We start from the raw sequence: 19,564 nt of genomic DNA, 5'->3' as shown, positions 1-19,564 counted from the left end.
CGAGACAGAGTCTTGCTCTGTCATCCAGGCTATAGAGTGCAGTGGCATAATCTTGGCTCACTGCAACCTCCACCTCCTGGGTTCAAGTGATTCTCCTGCTTCAACCTCCAGAGTAGCTGGGACTACAGGCACCTGCCACCATACCTAGCTAATTTTTGTGTTTTTAGTAGAGATGAGATTTCACCATGTTGCCCAAGCTGGTCTCAAACTCCTGACCTCAAGTGACCCACTCACCTCAGCCTCCCAAAGTGCTGGGATTACAGGCGTGAACCACCCTGCCCGGCCTATATTATCATTTTTTATTGCAGTTCCACTTTTAAATTTAGGATTAATTTTTCAAAAGAATTTAGTTATCCTTAAATAGAAGAAATTTGCAGTAGCTGGTTTATGATTATAAAAACCAACCCAAAAGTTAATTTCAATTGTGACTCAAAGTCTGTTATAAATCAGCTTTGCACCTTGAGAACTAACATTTAGCACTTGGTATATGGTAGGAACCTTGCTGTTGTCACTTAATCATTTTAACAACTTTAGTAGGTATGATCAGTTCACCTTTAACGGATAAGAAAGCTGACTGAGAGCTTAGGTTTCCTGAGAGATTTAATCCCAGGTCCGTCTGATGACAAATTCTTGCTTTTCCATTGGAACACTGAAGTATTATTTAATACACTGGGCGAAATAGAGTTTTGAAAGTATTGGAAAACTGCTAATTCATAGTGAATGGAAAGTTAGCTTTTAGGTGGCACATTGTTCAGAAAGGACACAGGCCACTGCTATGAATAAAACATTTAAAAATTGCTGTTTATGTCTAGCGGATTTGTTTGCTTGTATTTTACATTTCTTATACAATGCAGAGTACATTCTGTACAATGTAGAATGAAATCATGACTTTTGGAAACCTGTTTCTTTGATTCTTCTGTGTTTCAGACAGGCAGAGAGGGGAAAAAGATCTTTTTTAAAAGGCATAACTGGTAAAAGCTCAGAGTCTGGAGGGCACATTTGTCCCCACTCCCCTCCCACATTAGAAAGTTTTTGTTTGCTGATGTGAGCAGGGCTAAGCATGGTGAGGTTCCTAGGAATTAATTATGAGAAGGGGGAAATAGGGAGGAGGGCCTTCCCCACAAATCCCCTCCAGGAGAGCACGCTAACCCATGTAGAAGGCAGGGGCTCAGTGCCTTGGCCCGGGTGTTCCTATCAAATGTTGCACAGACAACCTTTCAGGCCCAGGATGGTGAGCTGGAGAGGAATGGATGCCTGCCTCTGAGGCTTTCCCTTCTCTAGCCCCTCCTTACCTCTCTCCTCTACCTGTCTTGGCAGGTGGGAAATGGTTGGAGGTTACTAGAAACTTGTTCCAGCTCTATACAGAATTCCCCTTTGTCTCCAGAAACAACTGCTTAAGCCTCCTTACTCATGACTCTGTTGACTTCTTTGGCCAAGCTTGGCTGCTGTTTTTTTGTTTGTTTGTTTGGTTTTTTCCTGGCAGGGTCTCACAGTGTCACCCAGGTTGGAGTGCAGTTGCCGCAGATCTTGGCTCACTGCAACCTCCACCTCCCGAGCTCAAGGGATCCTCCCATCAGTGATCCTCCCACCCTAGCCTCCCGAGTAGCTGGGACTACAGGTGCACACTGGCTGCTGTTTTAATTTATCATCGTATCCTGTATCTGACAGAGTTCAGTCCATGGTATCAAGCTATTGACTGAGTGAACAAATGAATGAACTAGGAGTAGATTTATACTGCAGCAGGGGGGATTGATGTTAGACACATTGAACTGATGGTGACTATAAAGTTGTTAGGTGGTGGACTTAGCATTTTTAGAGACCAGAATATGGAATTTTGTTCTTAGGTAAGTGGTGGTTAGGTTCTTTTTTTTTTTCTTTAAATATGAGACGGAGTCTCGCTCCGTTGCCAGGCTGGAGTGCAGTGGCGTGATCTTGGCTCACTGCAAGCTCTGCCTCCCAGGCTCAAGCGATTCTTTTGCCTCAGGCTCCTGAGTATCTGGGACTACAGGTGCATGCCACCATGCCCAACTAATACTTGTAGTTTTAGTAGAGATGAGGTTTCACCATGTTGTCCAGGATCGTCTCAATCTCTTGACCTCATGATCCACCTGCCTCGGCCTCCCAAAGTGCTGGGATTACAGGCGTGAGCCATTGTGCCCGGCTGGGTTCGGTTTTATTTTTGCCTAGTTGAAATCAGGATGACCTGGCTGGCACAGATATATCCCTTCTAAAATAAAGGAAAAACAACAAATGAAGTGGTGTGATCTAGTCATTTAAAGAAGTTATCCGTCATTATGGAATCATCAGCATCACTATTACTTTATTTGCTTTTGTAGAGACCATTTCAAGTGGATTCTTGAATTTAGTTTTTCCTAAAAGTAGTATCTGCTGGATACAAACATTAGTAGCAAATTATAGAAGTGTAGTTCTTTTCCTCTCTTAGATAAAGAGGACTGTCTTAATACAGTTCTGCAGCTCTTTTTTCTTTTTAACATCATGGAAGTCTTTTCACGTCAATATGTATAAATTCACCTATTTTTTAAAAATCATGACATAGATTTCTATTCAATGGACTATATTTTATGTAGCCAGTTCTCTATAGAAGAATATTGAGATGGTTTCCAGTTTCTCACTATTTGAGTGTAGCAATGAACATTAATATGTAATTGTATATCTATATGGTAAAATTCCCAGAAGTGGAATTTCTAGGACAAAAGCAGTAATACTTTTTGAAGAGCAGTTAGGCAAAATTTACCTTTCTACAAACAGTGGTTAAGAACTGTTTTTCCTTATACTCTTGTTTACTGTATCATCAGACTTTTTAAATTAATAACATTTACTTTATTAATGTTATTATAATAAATGTTATTTTAATTTTAAAAAAGATATATTCGATACTTAATATTTCTTTTTCTAAGGATTATTTTAAGTAGCATTTCCCGTCATCATGCATTTATAGAATAGTGCTAATTTATAAACATTAGGTTTGTACATGTCTTAAAGGAATACATTTGTTTTATGCATCATACCTGTAATTCTAGGCAGAAACCAATACTCCTTGGAGTACAGAGTAAAAAAAAAAATAATAAAACCTCTTTGTTGGGAGAGGCTTGAAATACAGAGTGTTATTAGAGAAGATTCTGAAGCCAGAAAATGCTGTTAATTGATAAAAGTTAGATGGAATAATTGTTACAATAGACATAAATTAAAAGCAGCACATTCTCTGAAATGGTTGATTATAAAGCTGTGTAGCACGAGATTGCGAATGGGTTTTCTGAGATAATATTGTGAAGTGCTCCTTGGAGAGGTTACCCCATCTTATAGTTTGTGAATTTCTAAATTTCATTTTGTTGTATATTGAAAATAACATATTTGTATGTACATATGTGGTGAGGTTTGTTAATTTTGTTTTTAATTTTACTCACTTTTTTTTTAGGCAAGTATCAGATGTGCTACATTTTGTTTCTCAGTAAGGGTTAATATTTTCCCTTGCTGTGGTTGAGAGAAGCAAATAGGCAATGAATAGTCATTTGCGCAGAATTACCCAGAAAGTTTACAGTCTGTCCTCAGAAGGGCAGAGATCGGGTTAATGCACACACAGCCCTGGCACATAGTAGGCCCTCCTATGTGTTTGAATGAATGCCTTCATTTTTAAAGTAGACAAAATTTAAATAATTGTCAGTGGAAAGTCTTTCTGGACCATTGTGAAACAGGGTTCAAGGACACAGTGAAGGGCTTGGGGGAATATGTACACTAGTTTTAATGATTAGTTTGCCTTATCAGTAAAATGGAGAAAACTATGTAGAGTACTTGAACCTTCCTGGGTCATGTTTGAAGATCAAATGAGGTGATGTTTGTCCTCATAGTCGTTCGTTTTCAAACATGTATGATGTTAATTTTTTTTTTTTTTTTAAGTATACTTTAAGTTCTGGGGTACATGTGCAGAACGTGCAGGTTTGTTACATAGGTATACACGTGTCATGGTGGTTTGCTGCACCCATCAAACCATCATCTACATTAGGTATTTCTCCTAATGGTATCCCTCCCCTAGCCCCCCACCCTCGACATGCCCCAGTGTGTGATGTTCCCCTCCCTGTGTCCATGTGTTCTCATTCTTTAGCTCTCACTTATGAGTGAGAACATGCAGTGTTTGGTTTTCCGCTCTTCTGTTAGTTTGCTGAGAGTGATGGTTTCCAGCTTCGTCCATGTCCCTGCAAAGGATGTGAACTCATCCTTTTTTATGGCTGCATAGTATTCCATGGTGTATATGTGCCACATTTTCTTTATCCAGTCTGTCATTAATGGGCATTTGGGTTGGTTCCAAGTCTTTGCTATTGTGAATAGTGCCACAATAAACATATGTGTGCATGTGTCTTTATCGTAGAATAATTTACAATCCTCTGGGTATATACCCAGTAATGGGATTGCTGGGTCAAATGGTATTTCTGGTCTAGATCCTTGAGGAATCGCCACACTGTCTTCCCCAATGGTTGAACTAATTTATACTCCCACCAACAGTGTAAAAGCATTCCTATTTCTCCACATTCTCTCCAGCATCTGTTGTTTGCTGACTTTTTAATGATTGCCATCCTAACTGGCATGAGATGGTATCTCATTGTGGTTTTGATTTGTATGTCTGTAATAACCAGTGATGATGAGCTTTTTTCATGTTTGTTGGCTGCATAAATGTCTTCTTTTGAGAAGTATCTGTTCGTAATCTTTGCCCACTTTTTGATGGGGTTGTGTGTTTTTTTCTTGTAAATTTGTTTAAGTTCTTTGTAGATTCTGGATATTAGCCCCTTGTCAGATGGATAGATTGCAAAAATTTTCCTGCATTCTGTGGGTTGCCTGTTCACTCTGATGATAGTTTCTTTTGCTGTGCAGAAGCTCTTTAGTTTAATTAGATCCCATTTGTCAATTTTGGCTTTTGTTGCCATTGCTTTTGGTGTTTTAGTCATGAAGTCGTTGGCCATGTCTGTGTCCTGAATGGTACTGCCTAGGTTTTCTTCTAGGGTTTTTATGTTTTTAGGTCTTACATTTAAGTTTTAATCCATCTTGAGTTAATTTTTATGTAAGGTGTAAGGAAGGGGTCCAGTTTCAGTTTTCCGCATATGGCTAGCCAGTTTTCCCAAGACCATTTATTAAATAGGGAATCCTTTCCCCATTGCTTTTGTCAGGTTTGTCAAAGATCAGATGGTTGTAGATGTGTGGTGTTATTTCTGAGGCCTCTGTTCTGTTCCATTGGTCTGTATCTCTGTTTTGGTACCAGTACCGTGCTGTTTTGGTTACTGTAGCCTTGTAGTATAGTTTGAAGTTAGGTAGTGTGATGCCTCCAGCTTTGTTCTTTTTACTTAGGATTGTCTTGGCTATGTGGGCTCTTTTTTGGTTCCATTTGAAATTTAAAGTAGTTTTTTCTAATTCTGTGAAGAAAGTCAGTGGTAGTTTGATGGGGATAGCATTGAATCTATAAATTACTTTGGGCAGTATGGCCATTTTCGCGATATTGATTCTTCCTATGCATGAGCATAGAATGTGTTTCCATTTGTTTGTGTCCTCTCTTATTTCCTTGAGCAGTGGTTTGTAGTTCTCCTTGAAGAGGTCCTTCACATCCTTTGCAAGTTGTGTTCCTAGGTATTTTATTCTCTCTGTAGCAGTTGTGAATGGGAGTTCACTCATGATTTGGCTCTCTGTCTGTTATTGGTGTATAGGAATGCTTGTGATTTTTGCACATTGATTTTGTATCCTGAGAATTTGCTGAAATTGCTTATCAGCTTAAGATTTTGGGCTGAGATGATGGGGTTTTCTAAATATACAATCATGTCATCTGCAAACAGAGACAATTTGACTTCCTCTTTTCCTATTTGAATACCCTTTATTTCTTTCTCTTGCCTGATTGCCCTGGCCAGAACTTCTAATACTGTGTTGAATAGGAGTGGCAAGAGAGGGCATCCTTGTCTTGTGCCAGTTTTCAAAGGGAATGCTTCCAGTTTTTGCCCATTCACTATGATATTGGCTCTGGGTTTGTCATAAATAGCTGTTATTATTTTGAGATACATTCCATCAGTACCTAGTTTATTGAGAGTTTTTAGCATGAAGGGGTGTTGAATTTTGTCGAAGGCCTTCTCTGCATCTGTTGAGATAATCATGTGGTTTTTGTCACTGGTTCTGTTTATGTGATGGATTACATTTATTGATTTGTGTATGTTGAACCAGCCTTGCATCCCAGGGATGAAGCCGACTTAATCGTGGTGGATAAGCTTTTTGATGTGCTGCTAGATTCAGTTTGCCAGTATTTTATCGAGGTTTTTTGCATTGATGTTCATCAGGGATATTGGCCTGAAATTTTCTTTTTTTGTTGTTGTGTCTCTGCCAGGTTTTGGTGTCAGGATGATGCTGACCTCATAAAATGAGTTAGGGAAGAGTCCCTCTTTTTCTGTTGTTTGGAATAGTTTCAGAAGGAATGGTACCAGCTCCTCTTTGTACCTCTGGTAGAATTCGGCTGTGTATCTATCTGGTCCTGGACTTTTTTTGGTTGGTAGGCTATTAATTACTCCCTCAATTTCAGAACTTGTTATTTGTCTATTCAGGGATTCACCTTCTTCCTAGTTTAGACTTTGGAGGGTGTATGTGTCCAGGAATTTATCCATTTCTTCCAGGTTTTCCAGTTCATTTGCTTAGAGGTGTTTATAGTATTCTCTGATGGTAGTTTGTATTTCTGTGGGATCGGTGGTGATATCTCCTTTATCATTTTTTATTGCATGTATTTGATTTTTCTCTCTTTTCTTCTTTATTAGTCTGGCTAGTGGTCTATCTATTTTGTTGATCTTTTCAAAAAACCAGCTCCTGGATTCATTGATTTTTTTTGAAGGGTTTTTCGTGTGTCTATCTCCTTCAGTTCTGTTCTGATCTTAGTTATTTCTTGTCTTCTGCTAGCTTTTGAATTTGTTTGCACTTGCTTCTCTAGTTCTTTTAATTGTGATGTTAGGGTGTTGATTTTAGAGCTTTCCTGCTTTCTTTTGTGGGCATTTAGTACTAGAAATTTCCCTCTAAACAGTGCTTTAGCTGTGTCCCAGAGATTCTGGCATGTTGTGTCTTTGTTCTCATTGGCTTCAGAGAACTTATTTATTTCTGCCTTAATTTTGTTATTTACCCAGTAGTCATTCAGGAGCAGGTTGTTCAGTTTCCATGTAGTTTTGCAGTTTTGAGTGAGTTTCTTAATCCTGAGTTCCAATTTGACTGCACTGTGATCTGAGATACTGTTTGTTATGATTTCTGTTCTTTTACATTTGCTGAGGAGTGTTTCACTTCCAATTACGTGGTCAATTTTAGAATAAGTGCGATGTGGTGCTGAGAAGAATGTATATTCTGTTGATTTGGGGTGGAGAGTTCTGTAGATATCTGTTAAGTCTGTTTGGTCCAGAGCCGAGTTCAAGCCCTGAATATTCTTGTTAATTTTCTGCCTCATTGATCTGTCTAATATTGACAGTGGGGTGTTAAAGTCTCCCACTATTATTGTATGGGAGTCTAAGTTTTTTTGTAGGTCTCTAAGAACTTGCTTTATGAATCTGGGTGTTCCTGTATTGGGTGCATATATATTTAGGGTAGTTAGCTCTTCTTGTTGCATTGATCCCTTTACCATTATGTAAGGCCCTTCTTTGTCTCTTTTGATCTTTTTGGTTTAAAGTCTGTTTTATCAGAGACTAGGATTCCAACCCCTACTTTTTTTTGCTTTCCATTTGCTTGGTAAATCTTCCTCCATCCCTTTATTTTGAGCCTGTGTGTGTGTTTGCACGTGAGATGGGTCTCCTGAATACAGCGCATCAATGAGTCTTGACTCTTTATCCAATTCGCCAGTCTGTGTCTTTTAATTGGGGCATTTAGCCTTTTTACATTTAAGGTTAGTATTGTTATGTGTGAATTTGATCCTGTCATTATGATGCTAGCTGGCTACTTTGCCTGTTAGTTGATGCAGTTTCTTCAAATAGTGTCTATGGTCTTTACAATTTGGTATGTTTTTGGTACCAGTGGCTGGTACCAGTTGTTCCTTTCCATGTTTAGTGCTTCCTTCAGGAACTCTTGTAAGGCAGGCCGGTGGTGACAAAATTTCTTAGCATTTGCTTGTCTTTAAAGGATTTTATTTCTCCTTCACCTTTGAAGCTTAGTTTGGCTGGATATGATATTCCGGGTTGAAAGTTCTTTTCTTTAAGAATGTTGAGTATTGGCCCCTATTCTCTTCTGGCTTGTAGAGTTTCTGCAGAGAGATCTGCCGTTAAGTCTTATGAGCTTCGCTTTGTGGGTAACCTGACCTTTCTCTCTGGCTGCCCTTAACATTTTTTCTTTCATTTCAACCTTGGTGAATCTGACGATTATGTGTCTTGGGGTTGCTCTTCTTGAGGAGTATCTTTGTTGTGTTCTCTGTATTTCCTGAATTTGAATGTTGGCCTGTCTTGCTAGGTTGGGGAAGTTCTCCTGGATAATATCCTGAAGAGTGTTTTCCAACTTGGTTCCATTCTCCCTGTCACTTTCAGGTACACCAATCAAACATAGGTTTGGTCTTGTCACATAGTCCCATATTTCTTGGAGGCTTTGTTTATTCCTTTTCATTCTTTTTTCTCTAATCTTGTCTTCACGCTTTATTTCATTAAGTTGATCTTCAGTCTCTGATATTCTTTCTTCCGCTTGATCGATTCAGCTATTGATACTTGTGTATGCTTCACGAAGTGCTTGTGCTGTGTTTTTCAGCTCCATTAGGTCATTTATGTTCTTCTCTAAACTGATTATTCTAGTTAGAAATTCCTCTAACCCTTTTTCAAGGTTCTTAGCTTCCTTGCCGTGGGTTAGAACATGCTACTTTAGCTTGGTGGAGTTTTTTATTACCCACCTTCTGAAGCCTACTTCTGTCAATTGTCAAACTCATTCTCCATCCAGTTTTGTTCCCTTGCTGGTGAGGGAGTTGTGATCCTTTGGAGGAGAAGAGGCATTCTGGTTTTTGGAATTTTCAGGCTTTTTGCACTGGTTTCTCCCCATCTTCATGGATTTATCTACCTTTGCTTTTTGATGTTGGTGACCTTCGGATGGGGTTTCTGAGTGGACGTCCTTTTTGTTGATATTGATGCTATTCCTTTCTGTTTGTTAGTTTTCCTTCTAACAGTCAGACCCCTCTGCTGCAGGTCTGCTAGGGTTTGCTGGAGGTCCACTCCAGACCCTGTTTGCCTGAGTATCACCAGCAGAGGCTACAGAACAGCAGAGATTGCTGCCTGTTCCTTCTTGGAAGCATCATCCCAGAGGGGCACCCAGCAGATGCCAGCCAGAGCTCTCTTGTATGAGGTATCTTTTGGCCCCTGCCGGGAGGTCTCTCCTAGTCAGGAGACACAGGGGTCAGGGACCCACTTGAGGAGGCAGTCTGACCCTTAGCAGAGCTCGAGTGCTGTGCTGGGAGATCCACTGCTGTCTTCAGAGCTGGCAGGCGGGGACCTTTAAGACTGCTGAAGCTGCACCCACGGCCACCCTTTCCCCCAGGTGCTCTGTCCCAGGGAGATGGCGGTTTTATCTATAGGCCCCTGACTGGGGCTGCTGCCTTTTTTTCAGAGATGTCCTGCCCAGAGAAGAGGAATCTAGAGAGGCAGTCTGGCTACAGTAGCTTTGCTGAGCTGGGGAGGGCTCCAACAAGTTGGCATTTCCCTGTGGCTTTGTTTACACTGTGAGGGGAAAACCACCTGCTCAAGCCTCAGTAATGGTGGATGCCCCTCCCCTGACCAAGCTTGAGCATCCCAGGTCAACTTCAGGCTGTTGTGCTGGCAGTGAGAATTTCAAACCAGTGGATCTTAGCTTGCTGGGCTCTGTGGGGGTGGGATCCGCTGAGTTAGACCACTTGGCTCCCTGGCTTCAGCCTCCTTTCCAGGGGAGTGAACAGTTCTGTCTTGCTGGCATTCCAGGTGCCACTGGGGTATGAAAAAAAACTCCTGCAGCTAGCTCGGTGTCTGCCCAAACGGCCATCCAGTTTTGTGCTTGAAACCCATGGTGTAGGCACCTGAGGGAATCTCCTGGTCTGTGGGTTGTGAAGACCATGGGAAAAGCGTAGTGCCTGGACCAGAGTGCACCGTTCCTCATGGCACAGTCCCTCATGGCTTCCCTTGGCTAGTGGAGGGAGTTCACTAACCACTTGTGCTTCCTGCCTGAGGCAATGCCCCACCCTGCTTTGGCTTGCCCTCCATGGCCTGCACCTGCTGTCTAACCAGTCCCAGTGAGATGAGCTGGGTACCTCAGTTGGAAATGCAGCAATCACCCTCCTTCTGCATTGATCTCGCTGGGAGCTGCAGACTGGAGCTGTTCCTATTCTGCCATCTTGTCACAAGCTGATGTTAATCTTTTAAGACCCCTTAGCTCTCAAGCCTTCCTGTACAACTGTAGGATGGGCATTATTATTACTCCCACCAGATGCCAGCCGGAGCTCTCGTATCTAAACCTGTGTTTGTTTTTTAAAACTCCTCAGGAGAGTTTTTTCCCCTAACAATCATCTTAATTGAAGAACTGAATTAAAAGCATACATATGCCCTGAGTCTATGCTTAAAACTATCCAAAACACAAACCTTTATACCTAAAGGAAACTGAGGCCTGGATTTGCTCAGATAATGCTGGAATTCATACTAAAACGCTCAGACATACCCTCAAGAAATTCAGAAGTAGGAAAGACAGATATTTAAACAAATATATGTGAAAATGCTCTTTGAACTATAAAGCAGTGTACAAAAGTGTCATCAATTCATCATTGTTGTTATCTTTATCACAGTTAATAATATTGTTGCCCAAATTAGAATGGTTTAACAAAACATTTTCTTCCTTGCCTTAGAGCAGGGGTGTCCAATCTTTTGGCTCCCCTGGGCCACATTAGAAGAATAATGTGTCTTGGGCCACACATAAAATATGCTAACACTAATGATAGATGATGAGCTAAAGAAAAAAAAAATCACACACAAAAAATCTCATTATGTTTTAAGAAAGTTTATGAATTTGTGTTGGGCCGCATTCAAAGCCATCCTGGACTGCATGTGGCTTGCAGGCCACAGGTTGGACAGGCTTGCCTTAGACAAACGGAAAAATCACATTTATTTTCTGCTTATGAAAGTAACACTTGTTTTTTTAATTTAAGTTTGAAAAATTGGGAAATATGTACAGATATTTTAAAAAATCAGTATTTCATAATTCACCCAAAGATAAACTGAATTTTCTCTACCGATATTTAAGTATATCCCCCTGTATACTTAATGTTCATAGAGGTTAATATGGGACATTGATTCTTCTTTAGTGGTGGTTTTAGAGACCAGCCCCCACTGGCCTGGATGCCTGGGATTGTTTGGGTGAGATCCTTTCTTGAGTCAGGCATTATTTTTGACCTGTGCCCTCCCCTGTGAATTTGTGGCATCCAGAGAATTCTTAGATAAGGCCAAGCAAGGCAGTACTCATTCCAGTTATTCAGGATGTACGTGGTCCAGAGCTGTTGTCTCCTCTGACTTGTGTCCACCCTTCTCCTGTAAGTGTGGTTGCCTTGATTAGGGATATTGAGGAAAGTGGAGCGAGTGTGGATATTCTGCTGTAGTTTTTCTGAGGTGACAGATACTAGTGGGTGAAGCCAGGGCTCAGGCAGCTCAGCTCTCTTGCGTGTTAGCCTGGCTTGCTGCTTGCAGGTATGGCTGTTTATTTTCATTTCACTTTTCTGCATTGTAGTCTCTTCCTATAATTAACGTGGCTAAAAAGGTTACTCTAAAAGTTTTTTTTTTGGAGACGGAGTCTCGCTCTGTCACCCAGGCTTTTTTTGGAGATGGAGTCTCGCTCTGTCACCCAGGCTGGAGTGCAGTGGCGCGATCTCGGCTCACTGCCAGCTCCGCCTCCCAGGTTCATGCCATTCGCCTGCCTCAGCCTCTCCAAGTAGCTGGGACTACAGGCAGCCGCCACCACGCCCAGCTAATTTTTTGTATTTTTAGTAGAGACGGAGTTAATCACCGTGGTCTCGATCTTCTGACCTCGTGATCCACCCGCCTCGGCCTCCCAAAGTGCTGGGATTACAAGCGTGAGCTACCGCGCCCGGCCAAAAGTTGTTTTTAAAAAATATAGAGGCTCCCGGATTTCTCAGCAGCATTTAAATCCCAGCTCTGTTACTTACGTTGATTTGTGCTCTTGGATAAGCTTCTGAGTCAGTTTCAACAGTGAAATGGTGATAATATCTCCTTCTAGAATTGTCCTAAGCATGAGGGATATAAAATGCCATCCTCATAAAATAACACTCAGAATCATTAATTATTTGTTATTATTGGATCTGTGTGCGTGTGAAAGAATCCGGACTTTTTTGTATTTTGAATCCCATGAAAGTTCAGATGTATTAAGTTGGATGGTGGGAGGTGATGTATTGGAAAAGTTGCATGCATGTATAACATGTTTGCCTCATAAGTTGTTATGGGTGTTATACATCCTTCAAAGTGAAAGAATTCTTGAGGATAGGCGGCAGGGGATTGAGTGGTATCCTATTTAAGGTTGATGGGAATCCAAGAGTGATCAAGACACCTCTGAAGTGGCTAGTGGTCCTTCGCTTGTACATGGGTTAGTATTTTTTGATTTGTGATCACAGCCACTGTCTAACAAGCATGTTGTTTCTGCTTTTTCACTATCAGATTAGCTTTGAAACCCTTCATGAAAACATGCCACCCAGTTTCTGATTTCTTCATATCAGAATGGCTTATCCAGAGATTTTGTTTTCCTTTCTGGCTTCATCTTGGTGAATCAATAGTAATTTTTTTAACCTATATTTTATTTTAAAAGCCCTAGCACTCTCAGCAAATTCCATGTGACTTGAGTACCTAGAGAGGTAGCAGAGAATTGAAATTCACTTTTGGACTCCCTTCTCCCTTCTGTGGCCTCCTGTGCTTCCAGTCCTTTCTCATCCTGATGTCTACCATCGTTTATCAAAAATTCAAAAGCTAGAAAAAGTCATTCCAAAGCCTGGTGTTGGGTCTGCAGAAAATGTCCCAAATGTCTGTCCGCAAGGAGTGCAGAATCTAGTGGGAATTAGATAAACCAGTGCTTTCACAAGGCTTTCTGGGATACCCATGTGGAACCCTGGCCTGCTCTCCATTTCTGTGACTCTTTGATGAGCCCTTAAATCTAAACCTGTGCTTGTTTTTTAAAACTCATCAGGAGAGTTTTTTCCCCCAAAGATCATCTTAATTGAAGAACTGAATTAAAAGCATACATATGCCCTTTGTCTACACTTGAAACTATCCAAACGCTACCAGTTGTTTAATGAGGTTGTTCCTAGACCAACAGATACTCTAGTGTTTTGTAGAGATATGTTATTTGCAAGGCTCTGTCTTCTGTAACTGCTTGGCCTTAAAAACCTGCCTGCCTAGAAAGGGGGTCCTCTGAGTAGTGTTTGATAATAAGAAATTGCTTTCAGTACTTCTGCAAACCCTTTTGGCAGAAACATAGAATCAACAGTCTAGAAATTAAGAGCCACTGTTGTGGTTTGGGGTTTGTTAAGTTGTAGTTGGAGCGAGGACCAAAAAATGTAAATTGGGTTATCATGAGGGATTTGTTTTTCCAACAAACTAGATGGTTGAGGGTTATGTCTTTCTTATTATGAGGAAGAGGTTTTTGCCTAATAAGGTACTATATGAAAATGAATGTCTTTGAATATCTTCTTAGTTTTTCTTTTATCCTTGGTTCTTTTTTAATTAAACAGGTATTTAATTAACACCAACTACAATCAAGTCACTGTTCTGAGTCTTCTTTGTGCTCATGTTATTTTAATTTTAAATTAATTTTTAGATTTTGGTAATGTGTGTATTGTACAGTAAGTTATACAGTGAAAGTAATTCTTCTCTGTATCCCAGCCACCTGGTCCCCTTCAGCTGCCTAATCTTCCTCAAATTCTGTACTAGCTTTTGCATTGTCCCAGAGATAATCCATGCCTATACAGGCATCCATTTGTATGATATTCTCTTGCTTCACACAGGTAGTACTAGCACCATGATAGAATTGTAGCCCTCTCAGTGAACTACACACCCTTGTATTCAAGCTGGGTATAATTCCTGCCCATATTGACTGTGCTTGACCGTGTGACTGGTTTTGGCCAATGGGAGTTAGCAAGTGTGATGCAAGCAGAGGCTTGATAAGAGCTTGCACTTTGAAATATGTTCTAGAGGAGTGCTTGCTATTGTGACACTCCCCCTCAGTACCCAGAAGCCCCCAGCTGTCAGGTCCCCACCTAGTCATAGAGAAGCCACATGGAACAGAACCGGGTCCCTGCCAACAGCCTCAGCTGAGCCCCTAGCCAGCAGCAAGCATCCACTTGGCAGCTATGTGATGAATGAACCATCTTCTTGGAAGTGGAACTGCCAGCCCCATTCAGGCCACCCCCAGTGGTGCTATGTGGAGAAGAGACAAGCTTTCCCTGCCAAGCCCTGTCCGAGTTGAAAAATTGTGAGCTGTTCCTAGTAAGCGACTAAATTTGGTTTGTCATGTAGCAACAGATAACAAACACATACTATATATATGATATTTTCTGTGCCTTGCTTTTGTTGCTGAGCAGTATATTAGGTATCAGCTTATTTCAGTACATACAGAGCTACATCATTCATTTTAAGAGCTGAATAATATTCCATTTATGGCTGTACAATAATTAACTAGCCTCTTATTGATGGACATTGATGTTTCTAATTTTTGGCAGCATTTAATATCTCCATGGCATGCTTCCTTTTGCACATGAACAAATATATTTATTGGGTAAATTCTTAGAAGTAGAGTTGCTGGGTAAGAGAGTACGTAAATTTGTAATTTTAATAGGTATTGCAAATTGCCCTCCAGAGAGGTTACACTCTCACTAGCAATGTAGGAGGACTGTGCGCTGGAGCAAACGGTGAGCACTGTGCCAGTGTGGTTAGAATGTTACATTTCTTTTTAATATTTTCTCATATATTTTAAAAACCACATGCATTTCTTTTTTGATGAACTGTCTTCTTTTGTGTTTGGATTGTTGGCCTTTTGCTTTTTTGGAGGAACTCTCTGTATATTAAAGAAATTAGCTCTTAATGTATGCTATGTGAAGCAAATCTTTTTTCCCCAAATTTTTTATCTTTTGATTTCATTTGAGTAATTTTTTGTCCTTATTGTATTTAGTTATGTCAAATCTTTTATAGCTTTTGGATTTTCTTGGTTTTGTTCTGGTTTGTTTGTCGTATTTAGGCTTTTCTCACTTTGAGATTATTATAGATATTCTCCTGTGTTTTCTTCTAGTGTTTTTGTCATTTCTTTTTTTACATCTTGATCTTTGATCTGCCTGAAATGTCTTTTGACATACAGGTTTCCAGATAGGTGTCTGAGGTGGCTAGTCAGTTGTCTGTTAATATTGTTATACCGTGTCATCCTTATTATATAGTCATGTGCCTCATAATGATGTTTTAGTCAATGATGGACTGCACATATGACACTGGTCCCGTGATATTACAATGAAACTGAAAAATTCCTATTGCCTAGTGATCTTGCAGCTGTTGTAATGTCATAGTAATGCATTACTCATGTATTTTTGGTGAGCTGGTGTAAACCAACCTACTGTACTGCCAGTAATATAAAAAGAGAGCACATACAATTCTGTACAGTACATAATACTTAATAATAAATGACTGTTACTGGCTTATGTATTTACTATACTCTTTATTGTTATTTTAGAGTGTACTCCTTCTACTTATAAAAAGAAAAAGTTAACTGTAAAGTAGCCTCAGGCAGGTCCTAGGAGGTATCCAGAAGAAGGCATTGTTATTATAGGAGATGACAGCTTCATGCCTGTTACCGCCCCTGAAGACCTTCCAGTGGGAGAAGACGTAGAGATGGAAGACAGTTATATTGATGATCCTGAGCATGTGTAGGCCGAGGCTAATGTATGTGTTTGTGTCTTAGTTTTTAACAAAAATGCTTAAACAGTTTAAAAATAAAAAATTTTTAAAAGCTTATAGGCTAAGTATATAAAGAAAATATTTGATACAGCTGTCCAGTGTGTTTGTGCTTTAAGCTAAGTGTTATTACAAAAGAGTCGAAAGTAAAAAAATAAAATAAAATAAACGTTTATGAAGTAAAGTTACAGCAAGCCGAGGTTAATTAATAAATTATTATTATTTTTTCAGAGACAGGGTCTTGTTTTGTCTCCCAGGCTAGAGTACAGTGGTGCAATCATAGCTCACTGTAACCTTGAACTCCTGGGCTCAAGCAGTCCTCCTGCCTCGGCCTCCCAAAGCATTGAGATTACAATGAGCCACTGTCTGGCTATGTTAATTTATTGTTGAAGAAATAAAACTATTTTTTATAAATTTAGTGTAGCCTAAGTTTACAGTGTTTATAAAATTGACAGTAGTGCAGCGTCCTAAGTCTTCACATCTACTCACCACTCATTCACTGACTCACCCAGAGCAACTTTCAGTCCTGCAAGCTCCATTCATGATAAGTGCCCCATACAGGTGCACCATTTTTAAATCTTTTATATTGTGTTTTTACTGCACCTTTTCTACGTTCAGATATGTTTAGATACGCAAGTACTTACCATTGTGTTACAATTGCCTACAGTATTCAGTACAGTAACATGCTGTACAGGTGTGTGGCCTAGGAGCAACAGGCTATCCCATACGATTCAGGTGTGTAGTAGGCTACATCATCTAGGTGTGTGTAAGTGACTCTATGATGGTCGCACAATGATGAAGTCACAATGATGACTCATTTCTCAGAATGTATCACCATCCTTAAACAACATCGTTAAACATTCATGTATTTACTGGATTCAGCAATATCTTTTGAACTGCTGTCCCCCAAATTACTTAATTATTCCCTTTTTTCTCTTAGGAAATGCTACAGTGAATATTTAAAATTCTATGTAATTATTAATCCCAAACCTTTGTGGATATAGAAATCAACATTTATATAGTCTGCATTTTAGAAGTTATTTAAACATTTGTGTTGTTAAGCTGCTCGGAAGCCAGTTGGCAAGGTCTGCATTTTATGCACAGGAAAAAGGAGATCATTCCATATAAAGGAGATTCATCTGAAGACAAGCAGGATTGTGTACAAGTAGACAGAAATGTGCTTTTTTATGGTGTATCATGTATAAAGGCATGTTCCCAAATTTCTGAAGCACATAGAAGTTCTGGTGTAAAAAGTACATCTAGTTAAGACAGCTGTAGGCTGGGAGCCTGTGAAAGGAAGATTTTGCTTGTTAATAGAATGACTGAGACTACATCATCCTGTGTAGAAACCAGGAATAACACTTGTACTGTGTTGTGTTAAGAAAACAGGTTCTTTACTTAAGTGATGTACCTGAAATTTCAGGTAATGACTACAGCTCCCCTGAACACCCAGGAAGGCGTTGACACTGAGTCACAGGCAGAACTATGAAGTTCCTTGTGAAACTCAACTTCCTGTTCTTCCAGCGTTTCCCCTCCTGCCCCTCGGCTCAGCCACAGGTGCTCATCAAACCTTGCCCAGGGAGCGTACCTCCAAAGCTTTTTCACAGGCATGTGGCCCACCTTTGGATTCTGACCCTATGGGCCTGGGAAGCCTGCATTTGGACCGTGTACCTGAAGGGTGTTAAGCACATTTAACCTCTGCTAAGATAATCAGACACCCCTAGAAAGAGATATAGAAGTGAGGTGTTGCCTATTCTGGGGTTTGTATTTGAGCAGGACCCCCAAAGTTTGAGCTGAAAGGAATAAGTTCTGTGGGAAGGTATCAGCCAGAGGTGGGGACCTCTTTTGGGATACCTGTGCCTTCCCACTGTGAGCCGCTATGCCCTCTGCCTCTGCTGCAGGCCAGTCATGCTGCGTTCCATATGTAAAGCCGTGTCGTGCTTTACTTCTTTCCCTCAGAATCCTCCACGTCTGTTGTGTGAGAATGACATTTCACTAAGGAGGACAGATAGTTAGCTTCTGTCAGAGAAGAATGTCAGAGCTCTTTCATTTTGTGGATGCTGCCTTTAGCTTGCTTTCTGTGTATTTTATGTTCTTCTACCCTTGGGATGTTTTGACACCAGTGGCATTGTTTTCCATTTTCTCAGTGCCAGAGAAGCTGGGATGTTGTAGAAAATATTTGGTTTTAAGGATAAAAAATGTTATTTCTTTTCTTTTTAGATCTTATCTAAGCTTTCTTTGCCTACCCATGCCTGGGAACCAGCAATGAAGAAGAGTTTTGCTTTTGACAATGTTGGCTACGAAGGTGGTCTGGATGGCCTGGGCCCTTTTTCTCAGGTGGCCACTAGCACAGTCAGGATCTTGGGCATGACTTGCCAGTCATGTGTGAAGTCCATCGAGGACAGGATTTCCAATTTGAAAGGCATCGTCAGCATGAAGGTTTCCCTGGAACAAGGCAGTGCCACTATGAAATATGTGCCATCGGTTGTGAGCCTACAACAGGTTTGCCATCAAATTGGGGACATGGGCTTCGAGGCCAGCATTGCAGAAGGAAAGGCAGCCTCCTGGCCCTCAAGGTCCTTGCCTGCCCAGGAGGCTGTGGTCAAGCTCCGGGTGGAGGGCATGACCTGCCAGTCCTGTGTCAGCTCCATTGAAGGCAAGGTCCGGAAACTGCAAGGAGTAGTGAGAGTCAAAGTCTCACTCAGCAACCAAGAGGCTGTCATCACTTATCAGCCTTATCTCATTCAGCCCGAAGACCTCAGGGACCATGTAAATGACATGGGATTTGAAGCTGTCATCAAGAACAAAGTGGCTCCCTTAAGCCTGGGACCAATTGATATTGAGCGGTTACAAAGCACTAACCCAAAGAGACCTTTATCTTCTGCTAACCAGAATTTTAATAATTCTGAGACCTTGGGGCACCAAGGAAGCCATGTGGTCACCCTCCAACTGAGAATAGATGGAATGCACTGTAAGTCTTGCGTCTTGAATATTGAAGAAAATATTGGCCAGCTCCTAGGGGTTCAAAGTATTCAAGTGTCCTTGGAGAATAAAACTGCCCAAGTACAGTATGACCCTTCTTGTACCAGCCCAGTGGCTCTGCAGAGGGCTATCGAGGCACTTCCACCTGGGAACTTTAAAGTTTCTCTTCCTGATGGAGCCGAAGGGAGTGGGACAGATCACAGGTCTTCCAATTCTCATTCCCCTGGTTCCTCCCCGAGAAACCAGGTCCAGGGCACATGCAGTACCACTCTGATTGCCATTGCCGGCATGACCTGTGCATCCTGTGTCCATTCCATTGAAGGCATGATCTCCCAACTGGAAGGGGTGCAGCAAATATCGGTGTCTTTGGCCAAAGGGACTGCAACAGTTCTTTATAATCCCTCTGTAATTAGCCCAGAAGAACTCAGAGCTGCTATAGAAGACATGGGATTTGAGGCTTCAGTCGTTTCTGGTACGTAGTGTGTTTGAGGCATGTCCTGAGCTTGTCTCCTTTTCTCTTTGTGTCTTATAGCTCCTGGATGGTGGTATAGGTGAGCCCTGCTCCCTGCCTCCCATGTCAACAGTGGAACAAAATCCTGCAAACTGTCCTTGCATGTTAAATTTGTTAAGATAGAGGAAATACA

The 19,564-nt window shown here is 40.9% G+C and overlaps 1 protein-coding gene across 1 annotated transcript in view; it reads left to right on the top strand.

Moving 5' to 3' along the window:
* The window catches only part of ATP7B (ATPase copper transporting beta), a 78,238-nt gene that overhangs the window by 18,488 nt on the left and 40,186 nt on the right, over positions 1 to 19,564 (top strand). Inside the window, exon 2 of the mRNA XM_030813435.1 lies at positions 18,159 to 19,392. Within this exon, the coding sequence (XP_030669295.1) occupies positions 18,159 to 19,392 (1,234 nt within the window). The remainder of the gene's footprint in view (positions 1 to 18,158; positions 19,393 to 19,564) is intronic.

The sequence above is a fragment of the Nomascus leucogenys genome, chromosome 5 (assembly GCF_006542625.1).
Source record: "Nomascus leucogenys isolate Asia chromosome 5, Asia_NLE_v1, whole genome shotgun sequence".
Lineage (NCBI taxonomy): Eukaryota > Metazoa > Chordata > Mammalia > Primates > Hylobatidae > Nomascus > Nomascus leucogenys.
This window is presented reverse-complemented; position numbering and strand designations above follow the sequence as displayed.